Source organism: Fringilla coelebs (assembly GCF_963513975.1).
Source record: "Fringilla coelebs genome assembly, chromosome: 12".
NCBI classification, from domain to species: domain Eukaryota; kingdom Metazoa; phylum Chordata; class Aves; order Passeriformes; family Fringillidae; genus Fringilla; species Fringilla coelebs.
The window spans coordinates 9,519,446-9,536,250 of record NC_140038.1 but is presented as its reverse complement, the minus strand read 5'-3'; the positions used below and the strand labels follow the sequence as shown (position 1 = coordinate 9,536,250).

At 36.4% G+C, this 16,805-nt stretch overlaps 1 protein-coding gene across 1 annotated transcript; it reads right to left on the bottom strand.

The window, feature by feature from the left end:
* Positions 1 to 1,420: 1,420 nt before the first annotated feature.
* DNAAF4 (dynein axonemal assembly factor 4) lies at positions 1,421 to 9,237 on the bottom strand. Its single transcript, XM_084213370.1, has 9 exons — positions 9,020 to 9,237; positions 8,272 to 8,419; positions 7,776 to 7,909; positions 6,524 to 6,764; positions 5,638 to 5,783; positions 4,939 to 5,048; positions 4,074 to 4,227; positions 2,953 to 3,058; positions 1,421 to 1,909 (listed from the first exon to the last, which is right to left on the bottom strand). The coding sequence occupies exons 1-9, from the start codon at positions 9,140 to 9,142 to the stop codon at positions 1,800 to 1,802; spliced, it is 1,272 nt and encodes a 423-aa protein (XP_084069496.1). The 5' UTR covers positions 9,143 to 9,237; the 3' UTR covers positions 1,421 to 1,799.
* Between the last annotated feature and the right edge of the window lie 7,568 nt (positions 9,238 to 16,805).

Genomic DNA, 16,805 nt, shown 5'->3' with positions numbered 1-16,805 from the left:
ATCTTTGATTCTTCTAGCCTCAGGTGGAATCACTCCGGTGACAGGGTATTATCTAATTTGGGAAGTCTCCTCAAAGCACAGGCCCTGCTGCTTCAGGAGAAACTGTCCCAAGAGCCACTCAAGACTGGGGATAAGGCAGCTCATAACTCCCACACATGTTCCTAGATCACATCTCACCAACAGGCACTGTACAAACAGAGCAGATCCAAAATCCCAGAGGTTTAGACCCTACCAGTGATCTGATACTGAAACAAAAAAAAAGGGAGATTGACAACAACACGCCTCATTAATAAAGGCAATGTCTCAGTCAAATTTTATCTAAGACAGCAACTTCAGCGTCAGCTTCATGTATTACATGACTGAGAAACAAAGAAAAAAGCTTTCACTGCACCTCTCAAGAGCAGCAGGTTGTAACTGGCTTGCTCAGCAGCACTAAGGGAGGTACCTCACTCAGAAAAGGTTTGTGGCAGGCTCATCAATACAGGACTACAGCACTTTCCATAAACAGACCAAAAAGTATTTGTCATGTGATAACTCACTCCCTACAGGGAAAAAAATAAAAATCAACATAAACATAATAAAAATAAAAATACATGCATGTGAACATGAGTGAGGAAGCACAGTCACAATAAATTTCTCTAGGGCTCTATTTTTCATATTCCTGTATCTTAGAAAAAAAGGTGAGAACTAAATCAAATCACCCACAGTCTCACTCTATTCTTACTCTCTTTCATATTTTTATTATCCATACTATTTCTGCCACACATATTAAGATATTTTCTATGCTCAAGATTATCACTAATGCAGAAATTTACATCAATCTCAAATTTTACTGTCTTCCATCTTCATTATGAGTCAAATTACCACTGTCCACAGTTTACTAAATAAGGTCAAAATGTTAAGTTCCTCACTCTCCACCATGCATGTATTTCAATACACATCTTGAGCAATGTTTGCTCTGACCAAAAACAGTTGACAAACTTGAAATGCTTTGCCCTGTTAGCTGAAGGGCTAAGATGATCTTTGTCCTGTTGCCAGTGTCTCTCCTCCTTAGCCCTTACTTCCCCTCAGTAATTATAAAAAGAAAACAGCAATATCTGTAAGTAAGTATAGCATTACAGTCAATAGAGGCACTCAAACTGCTGCACTGCCCTCCTTCCAGCTGTTATGAAAAAGTGTTTGCAGCCCCTTCCAGTGCAATGCAGCAGTTTTCTGTAGGAAAGCAGAGGCAGCAGCTTTCCTACCAGACATTTCTGACTCACCTCAACACTCAACACCTCAAGGCTTTAAGTAAAACATCTGGAAACAATGCCTGCCACCTCCTCCCTGATAGAACACTGTAAAATTTGCACACAATAATATATATATCTGCATGATAATATAATACTTTATTATAAAGACAGAAATCAGTCAAAAATGGTATTCAGGAAAGAGGCTGATGCAGAAAATTCAGAAGTCTGCTAAAACTGCTACTGAAAGAAGTGTAGTTGAAATGGCCCCAGTTTGGAAAGAACACTTAACAAAAAGGAACCACTTAAGGTCCAGGGTTTCAGATTGTCAGAGTAATACAGAATGCTAACAAAAAGCAAAAATACAACAACTTTGTATCAGAATTGTATAAAATATATCTAATCATGTTTATAATACTATACTTTCCAATAATATATCCAATCTTTTACCAATTTTGTAAGTGTTCCAAGTGAAGCAGAAAAATGTCTAGGTAACACACACTGAAGAGAAATAAGATTCCATCTGATGTCCTCAAAGGCATCAAAGTTTCTTTTTTATACTTTTTTTAATTAAGAATTTTGCATTGTTCCTTGAATTAGTTGTCGAATCTTCTCAGCATCTTTTTCTATAATTTTATTTTTAGGATCAATCTTGAGAGCTGCTTCATAATCCTGGAGGCCTAATATAGACACATTAATAAGAATATCAATCAATATTGCAAGAGCATCCTCTTTAGCAACGAACTGGAAATAACTACTCCCCAGTCAAATGCATAAAGTATTGATCTTGAGGTTTGTCCTTAAGTAAGATGGAATCAGAATGACATTAGTTTAGCTTCCATCAGCAAATAAACTTATATTTTATCTTATTTTATAAAACATTGTAGTGGAAACACTCTACCATATAAGTATTTTCAGGTTTTGAAACATGAAAATAGAGCCTCTTTCTTCATGTACATATACACCTATATATGGGTGTGTGCATGAGGAGACTGTTCTAGTGTTCTGCAGAAGAGAGGAAATGATCCTGTGTGAAAATATGAATAAAAAACCATGAACTGTGGAAACCAGAGCTTGTGGGGAAAATCCTGAGTACAGGAGGTAAAATCTTGCCCACATTAGTCTTTTTTATAAGGTTTAAACATGCAAATGAAGCTGTAAGGAAATAACCAAGTGAGACCTGCAGAAAAAGGTAAGCAATGGCCAAAGCTTAGTACTTCAACACTGACATTTTGAATATTCTTCAATTTCTATTACCAGCTTTCACTTGTAAATTTGCTTTACAAAACTGATCTGATACTCTTAGGAACTGAATAGGGACACTGTAAATTCAGTTATTTTCACACATATCACGTGTACTTGAGCAAACATTTACCTCATTAATATGGGCTTCCTACCTCATTTTACAAAGATGTTACTAAGCACTTCACAAGTATTTTAGAAATATTTTAGGTTATTTTAATATCTTCAGTGGAAAAACTCCTTAAATTAAGAACGCAATCCATTTTCTCAAACTTGTAAAAATTTTTCAAGCATCCAGTAAATTTTAAAAAAATTTAAGAATGTGGTATAAAGACTCATAACAAATAGACATAGATTATACAGACCTCCTTCAAATCACCTCTCAAAACATAAAGGTGTGAGCAGCCTCACTGAGCTAAACAGACTTACTTGCATGTCACTATAAATTCCTGTGCATGTTTTCATAAAACCAAGGCCTCACCTTCAGTGTACAATTCCAGCTGACAAAATGCTGTTCCACGTCTCAAATGGGCTTTCAATCGAGCGTTCTCATTATCAGGAACAGGTGGTGTCAACAGTTCCAGAGCCTTCACAAATGACAACACCCAAATTATTTATAAGTAGGCTTTCCATAATTTGGGTGTTTTTTCTAATTTACAAACACTTCTCTCACCTAATTACTATTATTATACAGTAACATAACTATTCAAACAGAAATAGAAAATAGCTATTCAAATTTAACTATAAATGGCTTGTGACTCTAGTCATTAAGATTTGTATCCATCATCCCAGTTTGCCAACTACAGTTACATTGCCATGGCTAAAAACTGGAAAATGCCATGTTAAATGTTTATTGAGGTCAAATAATGTGTTCTGCATTCATACGTCATATGACCTTTCATGCTACCAAAAGAAAACAATAAAAGGTAGCACTAAGAAAAGCACATGTGTTTTAGTAGCAGTTAGAAGGAAAAAGCAAGACCAAAAACCCCCAAGTTTGAAGACTCAAGTATGTGTTAGTTCAAAAAATAATAATTCCTGGAAAACTGTTCCCACATTATTCAGGTGCCATTTAAGATCATTCCTCTTGTTGCACAAATAACAGCTGCTAAAACATCAGGACAATACAGCCCTTCTTTGAAAATGTTTGGCTTCTTGGAAGTTTTTTAAGGTATCCTGCTCATCATCACCACTTTTTTTTTCCTTCCAACCAAATGAAGCACACCACAACATAATAGAAAATGTATGAGTATACTTGGTTTTGTTTTTCTCTGCTCCAAGTTGTGGGCTTTTCCAAGTGTACATATTGCTACAATATTGTTATCTGTAAAGAAACATACTGGCCAAAATATGGCCATTTGTCACAAATGTGTGAAAGCCTGGTTTAGGGTTCATTTTATTGTTGTATTGTTTTAAATTTCTGAAAGTTCATTCATCACTATCAAATTTTAATATTTCACCATGGCTTCATTACATCAATTTTGAATTTTAAAACTCTGAATTGCACTAATAGGTATTAAGATCTGCTTAAAACAGAAATATCACAGTAAAAAATCACATTAATGCAAAAAGATGACAGCCTAAGCTCCTGGATTTTTATACCTTGGAGGAATCTTCAATAGCTTTGTGCAAATTTCTCAGTTTAAGGTGGCAAGCAGCACGGTTCAGGTACAGCAGGGGGAGTTTATTGTTCAGCCTCACTGCAAGGTTATAGGCGTTTACAGCCCCAAGGTAGTCTCCCATTGCAAACATTTTGCTAAGTATTCAACAAAAAAGTGAAACATGCACTTTAAAGAAGAGTATAAATACAAAATAAACACCTACTTATTGTTAACTCATTTTCAAAAATTTGAGCTTTTAACATCTTCTCCTTTGAAATGCCCCTTTATAGCCTTTTCTGAGAACAGCATAGCTGAAGTTCAGTGCACCTTGCTGCTGATAATATAGCTTAGAGACACACGACAAAAATAGTCACTGCTTACAAGCAATGAAGGACTGTAAAAGTGGACACATTTATGTAGACACAGGACTCATTTTGAAGGCTTTGTATATCTGATTATGATTGCCTAATCAAAGCTTCCTGTATAACACAGCTATATAAATAAACCAATATTTGTATCAAGTCCCTAAAGTTTATTTTACACAGACGTTTAATGTCTCACTAAAAAAGTACAAATGAAATTAAATCCACTTAGGTATAATGGTGCACTGGCTCAACTTTCTTCAAAGAAGACTATACATAATGTGTTTACAATGATTTTGTTCATCATGAGCTTCAACAATTGCATCTCATTCTGTCAGATTTTAACCCCATAAGCTATCAATAAATCTGTAGTATGAATCCCATGACTACTCTAGACATTCACTAACTCTGTCTAGAATAAAAGAATATACCAAAGCTGAACAGTAGACAAACACCATAAAACTAATTAATTTTCAATACACCTTCAAGTGGAATGCAACTTACTTTCCTTTGTCCTTCAACCAATCTGGATTCTTCTCCTCTTCCTTTAAATCTTCCAGCTCAGATAAATCAGAATTTATTATTCTCCGAGCTTCTGCTTGTTTATGTAGCCACTGTAAATAAAGAATGTTCTAGTATTATTTCTGAAGCAAAAATTCAAATCCAGAAAAGGATTTTATCTTCCTCTCTTCACTCATACTTATCAAAAGAATTCTATTGACCATGTATTTCAGACACAGAAAAATATTTGATAGTGTCTATTATGAAAAACTTCAAAGTTTCCCCAAATATTTTATTACCATGAGAAGTCAGATTACCACAACTCTAATACATTTTTGTTTACTTGTCTGTTTTGATCTTTTGAAATTACTTTGTATTCATTGAATTGAGCTCAAAAGAGCTGTGAGCTTCTTTAAGACAGAACGGAAAGAATCTTAACTATAAGAGTTAGGACACTTCAAATTTTGTACTTCAACGAATTAAATTAATATTGCTGCCTTTTCTTCCCCTCCCAAAAAAGGAATATGTTATTTATTAATTTGCACAACATGGTGAAAAGAATTTTTGTATAAAATTGTTTCTTTATATCTTTAAATAAGACTGCCTTCCTTGGCAGATGAGGATAATGCACAGGTAACATTCCTTGGCACAGACATTATTTTTGTATTGACTGAATACACAATAATTAATTCCCCACCTTACCTCCTCCTCTTCTGCAACACGAGATTCTCGCAGAGCTGTGGGAAAAACTCGTGGTGTAAAGTTGACTTTAATTGTAGCAGCAACTCGGGGAGCCGGTAACTGTTCTTCCTTTAAATCCTGTGAAAATATACTACAGGAACCATGACCTATGAAAAGAGTTAGAGCACTGGAAATGAAAAATGAAGCAAGATATTTTTCTGGTTTTCTACTAAAGCCCAAAGTACATCTGCCTTAGAAATGTGGCACACAAGAATTAAACCTCTAATTGCTTGACAAAAGCTTAGACTTGGTCTTCTGAAGGGAAGGTTCAAACAATTTTTCTTCCTAATGTAGCAAGTAAATAAATGGAATTATAAAGCATCTGTCACAAATTAACTTAAACTCCTCTTACACCTCTCTCTTTGTTGTTTGTATGGTGCTGTGACAGGGCAAAAATAAGAGCTAAAACTAACCTATCAAATCAAACAAACAATTAAATATCTTCTGCTGGTTTAGCTCCCTGAATTGGCTTTCCATGGATCCAAGACACAGGACAGAGAGCACAAAAGGAGATTGAATATTTCCATGAAATCCAAAGCTAGGTAACTTTGGGTAACAGAAATCCCACCCCCAGGAAGTCTGCATTACACTGCCAGAAAGGCTTTCTGATTTACTTTTCTAAAGCTTAGAACAAAACCACTCTTGTATTTCCAAAGACTTCAACAAGAGCTAAGAACTCATGTGCTTTAGCTCAATAAATTGCCTGAAAACAATTTTAAAATAATTGCAAGCTACAAGAACTGGTTCAGTATGGTGGAGACAAAGATAAGTGATGAATTACAAACATCTGGGAATAAAGTTATACCCACACTTTAAAGAATTACAAAGTACAGTTCAATTATACAACCTCTTGTGGATTTGAGTCTTGTCTTAGAATTTCCTTCATTAGGAATCCGAGTTTTGTTCATTTTTTCATTTTTTCTCTCTTTTAATGACTCTCTTTCTTGATGTAACTCCTCTTCTGTTTGTATGCTCTTGTATTTATCACCATCTTTTTGTTGGTTTTTCCATAACTCCAACTCTTTAGTGACCTTCTGCCGCTCCTTTTCTTTTAGATCTTCGATTCTTTTTCTTTCTGCTTCCTCGAGCTATTTGAACAACAATAAAAAAAACCCTATGAGATACAGAACATCTAATAATACTGACTTGACTGAGTTAAAGTTGCCATTATTTTCTCAGTTCCATATCCAAAGCATAGTGTAACCAATAATGTGACCATACAAGCAGAGTTAATTAAGATGCTTGAAAATGCTTATGAGAGTAAAGATTTCTGATCAGCTTTTAGAGGTCTCATCTTTAAACTATTTTACTAATAACCCTAAGGCACAATCCAGAAACATTCAGAAATAAGTTTTAAACAGTGAAAATCGTAGCCATGTTCCAATGTAGATCTCTGGATAATACAGAAACATAAAATATATGTGATGATCTGAATACAGTGTTTCTTATTTCTCCTCTTTGAGATTATTACATATCTAGAAGAGGTAGAACATTGCTACTAACTCACTAACTATAGTTCTTTTTGGTCAATATTGCATATGCACTCTTGAAATTTCATTGCATGCTCCAAAAATAAAATAAAAAATCCTTGGAACACAAGTGAAGGGGCCAGACTTTTTATATACATAAAAATTTTAAGAACATTTATTAAAATAAAAAGCAGAATAACAAAGACACAAACACATTAAAGACAAAAAAAAGCAAGTCTGATATGAAACACAACAAAGAATAAGTGAGAATTTTTAAAATCAGTATTTTTTCACAGTGCTAAAGGACTAAACACCTGCAAAGGCCACAAAAGAGTACAGGTTTGTCACATGACTGTAGCCTCCTTTGAACAGACATAAATCTGAGCTTGTCACCAAAAACTTTCAGTAGTCTTACTCACAGAAAGTGGCAACTTCTAAGCACTTTGTCAGTAACATTTTCATATTTGGTAATAAATAGGTTTAAATGCAAAGAAATAATAATAAGGTTCACCACCACTACAATAAAAATTGGAACTTTTCATATTTTTTAACATACATTTAACAAAGCATCTGCCAGATTAGTTGGTATCTGTTAACATGAATCTCTTGCAGAGCTTCTTCTAAACCTACCTTCATTGTGGCCTCCAAAGCATATTTTTTGTGTTCCTGTTTTGTAATTTTTTTTGCTTCTGTCTCCTCTTTTGCCTTTTCTTGGGCTTTTAGAACAGCATTCTCTCTCAGATGTTGTAGTTTCTCCTTGTTAGCTTAAAAAAATAAACTATCTTATTTATTTAGGCCTGGTGTTCTATTGGCATAAACATGTTAATGAAAACATGATTTCTTCTGCTACTTTGGCAAAATACAACACAATTACAATTCAACAAACAGGGGTCTACCAAGCCCATCTCTAAAAGAGAAAAATTAAGAGTTGCTTAAACACAAAATGTAAGTCGTACAAGAAATATTGTTTTATTTCACACATGCTAGAATTAGTAGATATTCTTTGTTCTCACATACTTTCTATTTTTAATAATGAACAAGGTAGAACTCAGTAGATATCTACCAGCAGAAGTTTCATAGTATGGTTTTCTTCCATACAATTTAACTTTCAGAGTAGAAAACTTACCATTTGCTAGAGTTAGGGAATCCCACATGGCCGGTTCCTTTTTATACAAAGTGAAGAAAATGTTTCCATTTCCAATCTTTGCTGTGCTGTTCGTGTCATCAATAGGAGCATATAAAACGGCTTCAAATAAAAAGGGAGGGATGCTTACCTACAAAAATATAATGTGTGCTAATATTTACTATTTTAAATTAACTCTCACATATTCAAAGCAGAGCAGATGCATACAGTAAACCTCAAGAAACAGGTATAATTGACAGAACTAATTTGCTTGGTATCCATTGTGGAGGTTTGTAGAAGCCCAGAGAAGGTGCTTGGTTCCTGTTAAAGGTGGGCCATCACGAGGTTATGTATTTCATTAGTGAGATTGAAAAAGTCGGTTCTTCAGCACTGCAACAGAAGCCGTGGATTTCAAATTTAGGATTACTCACGGTATAAGCAAGTGTATAACTCACGGTATAAGCAAATGTATAAATTTAGTCCATTTATGACAGTAAAGGCAGATAGCACCTGTTGAGTGGCAAGAGCATTAGTATGGAATGAACAGTGCTAAAGCCATGATCTCATGCTCTGCCGCAGGACGGGCATTTAACAGCCCGCAGCAGACAGAGGGAGATGAGAAAAGGTAAAAGGTCCTGAATTTGAAGAGTTGCCATGGTGCACGGCACGCCTGCTTCTGAGCAGGGTTCCGGAGTCACCCCGCGGCCGTGCGCGGCCGGAGGCCCGTGAGGCGAGCGGGGCCGGCCCCCACCTTCAGGTACTGCTCGCTGCAGAAGATGTTGGCGGCGGTGGCCCGGGCGCCGCGCAAGGGCAGCGAGAGGTACACGGCGGTGAGGGTCTGGCGCCAGCTGTGCTCCCGCAGCCACACCGGCATCGCCGCGGCCGGAGCAGCTCCGGGGCGCTCCCGGCCTCGGCCCCGCGGCGCACGCCGGGAGCTGTAGTCCCCGGGGGCCTGAGGGCCGCGGGCACGGCTCCGGCTGCCGGCGCTCACAGCTCCGCGGAGCGGGAAGGAACGCAGCTCGTGTCATCCACGTACGTTTCTAGAAAGAGACGAACTGCTGACAAAAACTACCAGACATTAGTTTTTATTAAAAAAAAAAAAACATCTGGCCCAGCCTCCCTGTTCAAGTAGGGTCATCCCAGAGCACATAGCACAGGATTGTGTCCAGATAGTTCTGGAATATCTCCAGTGAGGAAGACTCCACAGCCTCTCTGGGCAGCCTGAGGGAGAGAAGTTCTCCCTCAGCTCAGGCAGAACTTCCTGAGCATCAGTTTCTGCCTGTTGCCTCTTGTTGTATTGCTCAGAACCACTGAGAAGAGCCTGGCTCCATGCCCTGGCACCTCCCTTCAGACATTTACACACACTGCTGAGGTCCCCTCCCAGCCACCTCTCCTTGAGGCTAAACAGGCCCAGCTCCCTCAGCCTGTCCTTGTAAGAGAGATTCTCCAAACCCCTGAAAGAACTTGGTAGCTCTATGTTGGACTTGCTCCAGCATCTCCATGTCTTCAGTACGGAGGAGCCCAGAACTGCTCAACTCCAAGAGCGGCCTCCCCACGGCTCAGCAGAGGGAAGGGTCACCTTCCTCGACCTACTCTGGCAATGCTGGCACTGAAACTTCCACATGTCCCTTAAAAATAACTGGGTCATACAGGCAGCCCCATGCTACGGCTGAGCAATATCGTCTGCTGATTGTCTCTGCCAAGAACTCAGGAGGTAATTTGCGCTTTACTGCCGCATTTCTCAAACAAACTGTAACACTGTATGTGCCAAAATAAAGTCTAGTATATTGAAAGCCACTGCTTCTGGAGAATACGGCCTGAAAGATGAGCCAAACACAGCCGGATAAAAATTCAGGTATGTTTAAGTTCCTCAAAAGTATACAATTGCCTAGAAATATTAGGAGAAATCCAGAACAAAAAGTCTCGTTTTCCTTCTTTCTTTTAAAATGAGACCAAGAGTAATGGAGTTTAACATGGCTCACATTAGCTAGTATTTCTAATGTGTATCACTGAAGATTTAATTTTTATGTTAAGATTTAATTTTTCTGTTCTATTACATATCATACACAGCAATATTCAAATAGTAGAGGTTACTTTTAAGTACTGTTTATATATAAAAGTATTACAGAGATTAGTTAGTATTACAGAGATTTATAACTTTTTTAGAGCAAGAAATCCATTATAACTTATATGACTTCTGGGTTATTCTTCACCCTTACTCACCCACATCAATATCATCTGGAAGAATCCTTGCATGGACTGGAATCTGATAATTGAATTAAATTCCTCTTTCCAAGAACATGCAAAGTACATAGCAGCAGCAGCTAGAATGTGCTGAGTTTGCTGGGGTCCCCAGGACGAGGTGAGAGGAATCTGACTCCATGTTCTCAGAAGGCTGATTTATTATTTTATGTACTTATATTATATTAAAAGAATGCTATAGTAAAACTATACTAAAGAAAGAGAAAGGATACAGACAGAAGGCTTAACAAGAATGATGATGAAAACTTCGTGACTGACTCCTCAGAGTCTGACACAGCTGATGGTGATTGGTCACTAAGTAAAAACAATTCACATGAAACCAATCAGACATGCACCTGTTGGTAAACAATCTCCAGCCACATTCCAAAGCAGCAGGGAGAAGTAGATAAGATAATATTGTTTTTTCTCTGAGGCTTCTCATTTTCCCAGAAGAAGAAATCCTGGCAAAGGGATTTTTCAGAAAATATGACAGTGACAAGAATGATTATAATGTAGTAACTCAAAATCTCCTACCACTCCAGCTGTAGTCATCCAAAAGTTTGAGTGCAGGTCTTCTGCCTTGGTCACCCAGGTGTCATTTTTAGCTTAATCACAGAGAATATACTGAAATGAAGCAGCTTATTATTTATTCCTGCTAGAAGAACTATATTATGCATAATGCTTAACAAGACACAGTTATGGTTACCAGTATTTACTCTTCTCAAATTACATAAAAGAGCTCCCATACATCAACCAAAATGTCTGTTTACTTAAAACCTAGATCTGCAATGCAAAGCTTGTAGGAGAGACAGTAAATATCACTACCATGTTTTTATATCAAAGTAGCAGATTTGTCTGCTAAAGGACACAAAAGGGATTCAGCAAGGTCTGGGATCAACCTTAAAGGTTTTGAATTTATGTGTATGGGCAAAACCACCCACTCCACCCACTCCACCCACTCCACAGCCTTACCTGGAAAAGCTGCTGTGCTCTCACTGTGGCACACACTTGAAAAATAAACAAAAGATGCCCACGCAGCATGGTTCTTCTGCTGGCACTAACTTTATCAGTCAAAAGTCTGCAGTGGAAAGTTTGCAGTGAAAGAAGATAAATTTTTCCATTGAAAAGCTGATTCCTAAATTCCCATCTCCTGTTCTATGAAGGATGCAGATTTATGTTCCAGACAAACCTTAATAATATTATTAATATTCTGCACCTTCCAGCTGCCTATACATACATAAATCTTTTCCAGGGGAATTTCACTTCTAATGGCTTCAGAAGTTTTAATATAGGGAAAAAAAGTAATTTAGATAGTTTACATTTTCTTACCTTTCATTATTAACCTTTTTTTCTCACATCCTTTCTAAATTCTCTCTCATTTCTCCCATCCCTCCATATTTTTAACAAAAAGCAGAAACATTTTATGACACTGTTTATTCCAACAAACTGTTTTGCATATGTAGCTTGGGACCTATATCAGTTACTTTTAAAAATTATTGGTAACGTATGTGTTAGTTCTGGCATTTTAACTAACAGGAAGAGCTCAGTAATAATTTTATAAACTGGAATAAATAATTCTTTGTATAATCACTTTCCAAGTGCAGAAAGTTATTTTAAAAAATCTATTTGGACAAATGGTGCTTAAGTCTTCCTTCCCATCCCATGAAGAAATAGGGCTGAAGGCACAAGATCTTTTCCCATCTCCTTTGAAGTCACTGCACATGAACACCTTTACAGAACAGTGGAGCTCTCCAAGAGAGGCAGGAACTGCATTTTCTGATCCATATGACCTCATGCTGCTTCTTGCAGGATTACACCTAATCCAAATGCCTTCTCACAGGCAGAATATGAGAAGCATCCATCTAGGCATTACATCATCTTCAGAAAGTCCACATGCAATTTCCCCACAAAAATTATCTTTATTTTAAAAGAAATTGAAACTAGACAACAGAAAGCAACAAAGTTACATACAGTGCTGGACAAAGCCTACCATATACATTTTCCAAGAACACTTGAATCAGATTCTGATATATGTTCTTCTAAAAGGTAAAAATATCACATCATTATTAACAACAAAAAAAAAAATTAAATGTCAACAATCTTAATCAGCTTATATTTTGCATTGTTTGGATGGCAGTAGATTGGTAACTTGCCTTTTTCTACTCACTTTTAACTCTAAAAGGAGAAGGTGGACAAAAAATTCCAAGTCAGAAGGCCCTAAAGACCATAGTGCCTGCTCTAAAGGCCACAAACACAAGCTTGGAGGAAAGACCAAGTTTTGAATAAAAATCCCTAACAACTTTGTATTATTTCACATTTCAGAAAAAAATAAAACTATCAAGAAAGAAAAACAAAAAGGAAAAATAATATATTAAGAGCTTGCCCTCCTTAAGTTATAAGGAAGCTCAGATTTAGACCATTCTGTAGAGGAAAAGATGAGTGTCTAGGAACAGACAGCTCTCATAACTCCAATCCCAAAATGTCTCCAGTACAGCAATTCCTGAAATACAGTGCACAAATCTCTAAGGAAAAAGGTGGGGTTGGATCAAAAAATTATTTTGAAGCAGTTTCTTTGAACATGAAAAGGAAAATTATGTATGGTAAACAATGCAGAAATAGTTATTCCCCATGGTGCTGGGTAAGCCATTTCTAAACCAGGAGACAAAGGGTGACACTGAAAACTTTATGCTAGAGGCAGCACCTCTGAGGGCCTGAACACTACTCAGAACTAATTACCCCAGAACTGATGACACACAGCACTAGGCCACTAAAAGGACCTTTCTTTTCTTCTATAAAAAGCAGAAGTTATCACTTCCACATAAAGAAGTGAATGTGCACAACTCAAGATGCAGTGTAGGATAGTTCTATTGCCTTAAAGAGTTCTGCTAAGTACACTTAGTTTCCAATTTTAGGGAAGAGTCTATTCTAATATAGAAAGCTTCTGCCAAAACTTAGCTACTGCAGAATAACTTTAAAATACACCCAGTTCTACATCCTCCTGTGCATATCTAATCACATCCAATAGACAAAAAATTATATGCCTTCTAAACAAACAAAAAAATTATGTATTGTGAAACAAGTAGAGTGTTAGAATAGAATTTTCACACACAAGAGCTGATTACCGAATGTTCACCCATTTATCAATGGATAATATTAAGAAATTCATGTTAAGTAATGGCAACAAGATGATAATGCATATCAGTGCTGTGTGTTCTGAAAGGTACTCAGTTTTAATTATGAATTGCTACCATCTATCATACCTCATTCTATGCAAGATACCTCACCAGCTCCCAATCCATAAACAATAATGTTTCACATACTTCATAGAGTAGCTTAAAACACATCATGGTATGAAATAATTTGTATTACATAGTAATTTAATCCCTGGCCACAGGGCTAATGTTGGACAAAGTCTGGAAACTTTTCCAATTTGAATTACATACATTAACTTTGTCACACACCACAGCACTAATGCATGTATTACATCAGACATGCTCTAATTTAAAATCAAAACAAAAAAGTTGTTGCAAAAATACATGTCACCAATGTGGAACACATTCAAGATTGTATAAAAAGTACTGAACTGATATCCCAAAACAGGTATATTTAAGCAGTACATAAGGAAAGATTAGTTTTAATATGAAACAGTCATTTAAGTCACATACAACATGATAAGAAGCATGACTTCCTTTTTTTAAAAATGTTACACCAATACTTTTACTGACAGGCAATGTTTATTTATAAAATGAGAGGGATATATTTAATGCAGATGTGTTACTGTACTAAGTTGAAATAAAAGGTGCTACATTTTAACACCACTGATTTTGTAAAAATCTCAAACCATATAAGCATTTCACTTGCAAATATCACAGGCCCGAAACTGCAAACACTCTAAAACATTCTTGACTGTGTGGTGCATGCAGTTTCACTGACTTCATTAATTATCACATGCTTGAAATTAAGCCTGAAAAATGTGATTACAAAACTGGTTCTTAGATTTAAAACTTCAGAGGTCACAAAGTATAATCTTTGAGCAGCCCCCAAAATTATAGTTTTCTTTTAAGTACAGCAAACTTCATTACATTTCTCTAGCTTCTTTCATCTGAAGATCTCAATAAAAACTAGGCCTCTAAACAACCTTTGGAAGTAAGCATCAGTCCCATCTTCTTTCACAAGAGACAAGCACAAACCTGCTAGTTTCAAGTTGTAGAAGGAATGAGTAAAACAGGATTTTTCCTACCTGCCCTCTAGTCTGTATCCAGCACTGTCACTTACATGTTTTCTCATTTAAAATTGGTCACTAGCAAAAAAGTATTAAGGACAGCACAATCAAATTTACGTCTATTTCAGCCTGAGGGGGAAAATAAATTTGGGAGCAATATAAGGCTGCATTTCTGATCATGACCAGAAACCATGTAAAAGGACACAGGCATTTCCCACAAAAATGTTAAGGTTTGCAAGATTTACAAAATCTTTGCAGTATTTTTGGTGTGCAGCACCAGTACAATCTAAATCGCCAGTAATGAAAGAAGCACATGAGAGTTCAATACAAATTGTTTCATGTATTACAAAAACCCTCACCTATTCTAGCCAACCCTCCCTCCCTCCCACCTATCATTCTAGAACTAACTTCTAATGCTAATCAGCTGACATTTTCCTAGTACCTCACTAATTAAACATGATTGCTGTTTCTCCTGTGCATACTTGAACTACTACTTAGTCAACACATGCAGAGAAAATCAAAATATAACGGCTCTCTAGATAAAGAGTTCAAGTATGCCAAGAGCATATCAGTAGGGCAAGCATATTGGCTGGATGACTTCTGGAGATCCTTGTCAGTCCTATCTCTAAGATCAGTGTGCTAACAAGTGTGGAGTTTGTTGTTCATTTGTTTTTATTTCATATCATTGACATTTGCTAATGCCTTGAATTTACAAGTTAATAAATGAGGAAGATTTACTGAGTTACAAACCCATATAATACCAGTTTAGAAAAAAATCTAAAATAAATTGTTAGAATAAGTTTCATAAATACACAATTTAAGGCCTTATAAAATTATATTCCAGATGATTTAAAGTATTTAAGAACACTGTGTTTGAATACTAATGTCCTGACAGCTAATCTAGAAAACAGTTGCCTAACTTCATGTTGGGTTGAGGAAAATAAGAAATACATGGCTATTTTAAATACCATGTCTGCTCCAAATGTTAAAACGTGAATTAGACTTCTGAGAACAAATGCCCCAAAATCTTCTCACAAGAGGCCTGGGGTGTGGGAGTGGGAAAGGTAACAATATCATCATTGGAGCTTTGGTTGGATTTTCACTGAGCAAAATTCTGATTTCACTTACATTACTGTAGGTGTGAACCAGCTCCATTATGTTCACAGTGCTAATTGTTGCAGACGTTAAACTGATTCCTAGAGGAACAAATCTATCTAAACAAGGTTTGGTTAAATTGCTACTTCAGGTAGCAAAAGCAAATTCAAACAGTCTGTCAGTCATTAGGAGAACTACTGAAGATAAATCTCTTTAACAGAGGTTGTTGCTTGTTTGGTTTTTTCTTGGTGCTTTTAAAATCACACCTCTAACAAAACAAGATTAAGCCTAGTTAATATACTAAATTAAAGCAACTATTGTTGAAAACAGCAGCTTTGGATCTATCTTAGACTTTACATCTCCATACAGGAAAATTCTCAAGATATGAAATATGTCACACTCTAGATATTATTTTCTTTTTCCTGATGAGAGGAACAAAAAAAACCCCCAAAAAAGCAACCAAACAAAAAACCAAAAACCACAAACCAACCAACCAAACAAAACAAAACAAAAAAAAAAACGGTGGGGTAATACTGCACTTATACAGCAAAACTTTTCACTTTTAAAATAAAACAAGTTCTGTAGATCTGCACAGGATCTTCCAGGAATGTACACAGTGGAGCACAAAAATCAAACACAATGGTGAACTATCAAACAGGCCTTACTTTCACTCATTAGCATGGCTTACCATGAAAACTACCTCTTTATTAGATGACTGAATTCTCTATAAACTCCTATATCACTCATCATCACAGACCTGAAAAATTTATCACATTAAGGAACATGACTAGTACCTGTAAGCTTGACACATGATTTAATTGCTGTTTAAAGACTGTTTCCAGCACTGGTACATATTCCAAGCAGAATCTGTTATCACAGTGCCTCCTTTTATTAATTCAAAACAATATTTCTCTCAAAAGAAACTTTTTCAGTTGCATGTGCAACTTCATCACACTGCTAAGGCTGAACTGATCAAGGC

Bases quoted from the DNA above. Each gene is read 5' to 3' on its own strand.
- DNAAF4 (XM_084213370.1), bottom strand. From the start codon at position 9,142: ATGCCGGTGTGGCTGCGGGAGCACAGCTGGCGCCAGACCCTCACCGCC. The intron at 8,420-9,019 runs GTGGGGGCCGGC...ATATTTTTGTAG, and splicing joins GCAGCGAGCAGTACCTGAAG to GTAAGCATCCCTCCCTTTTT. The intron at 6,765-7,775 runs GTAGGTTTAGAA...TTGTTCAAATAG, and splicing joins CTTTGGAGGCCACAATGAAG to CTCGAGGAAGCAGAAAGAAA.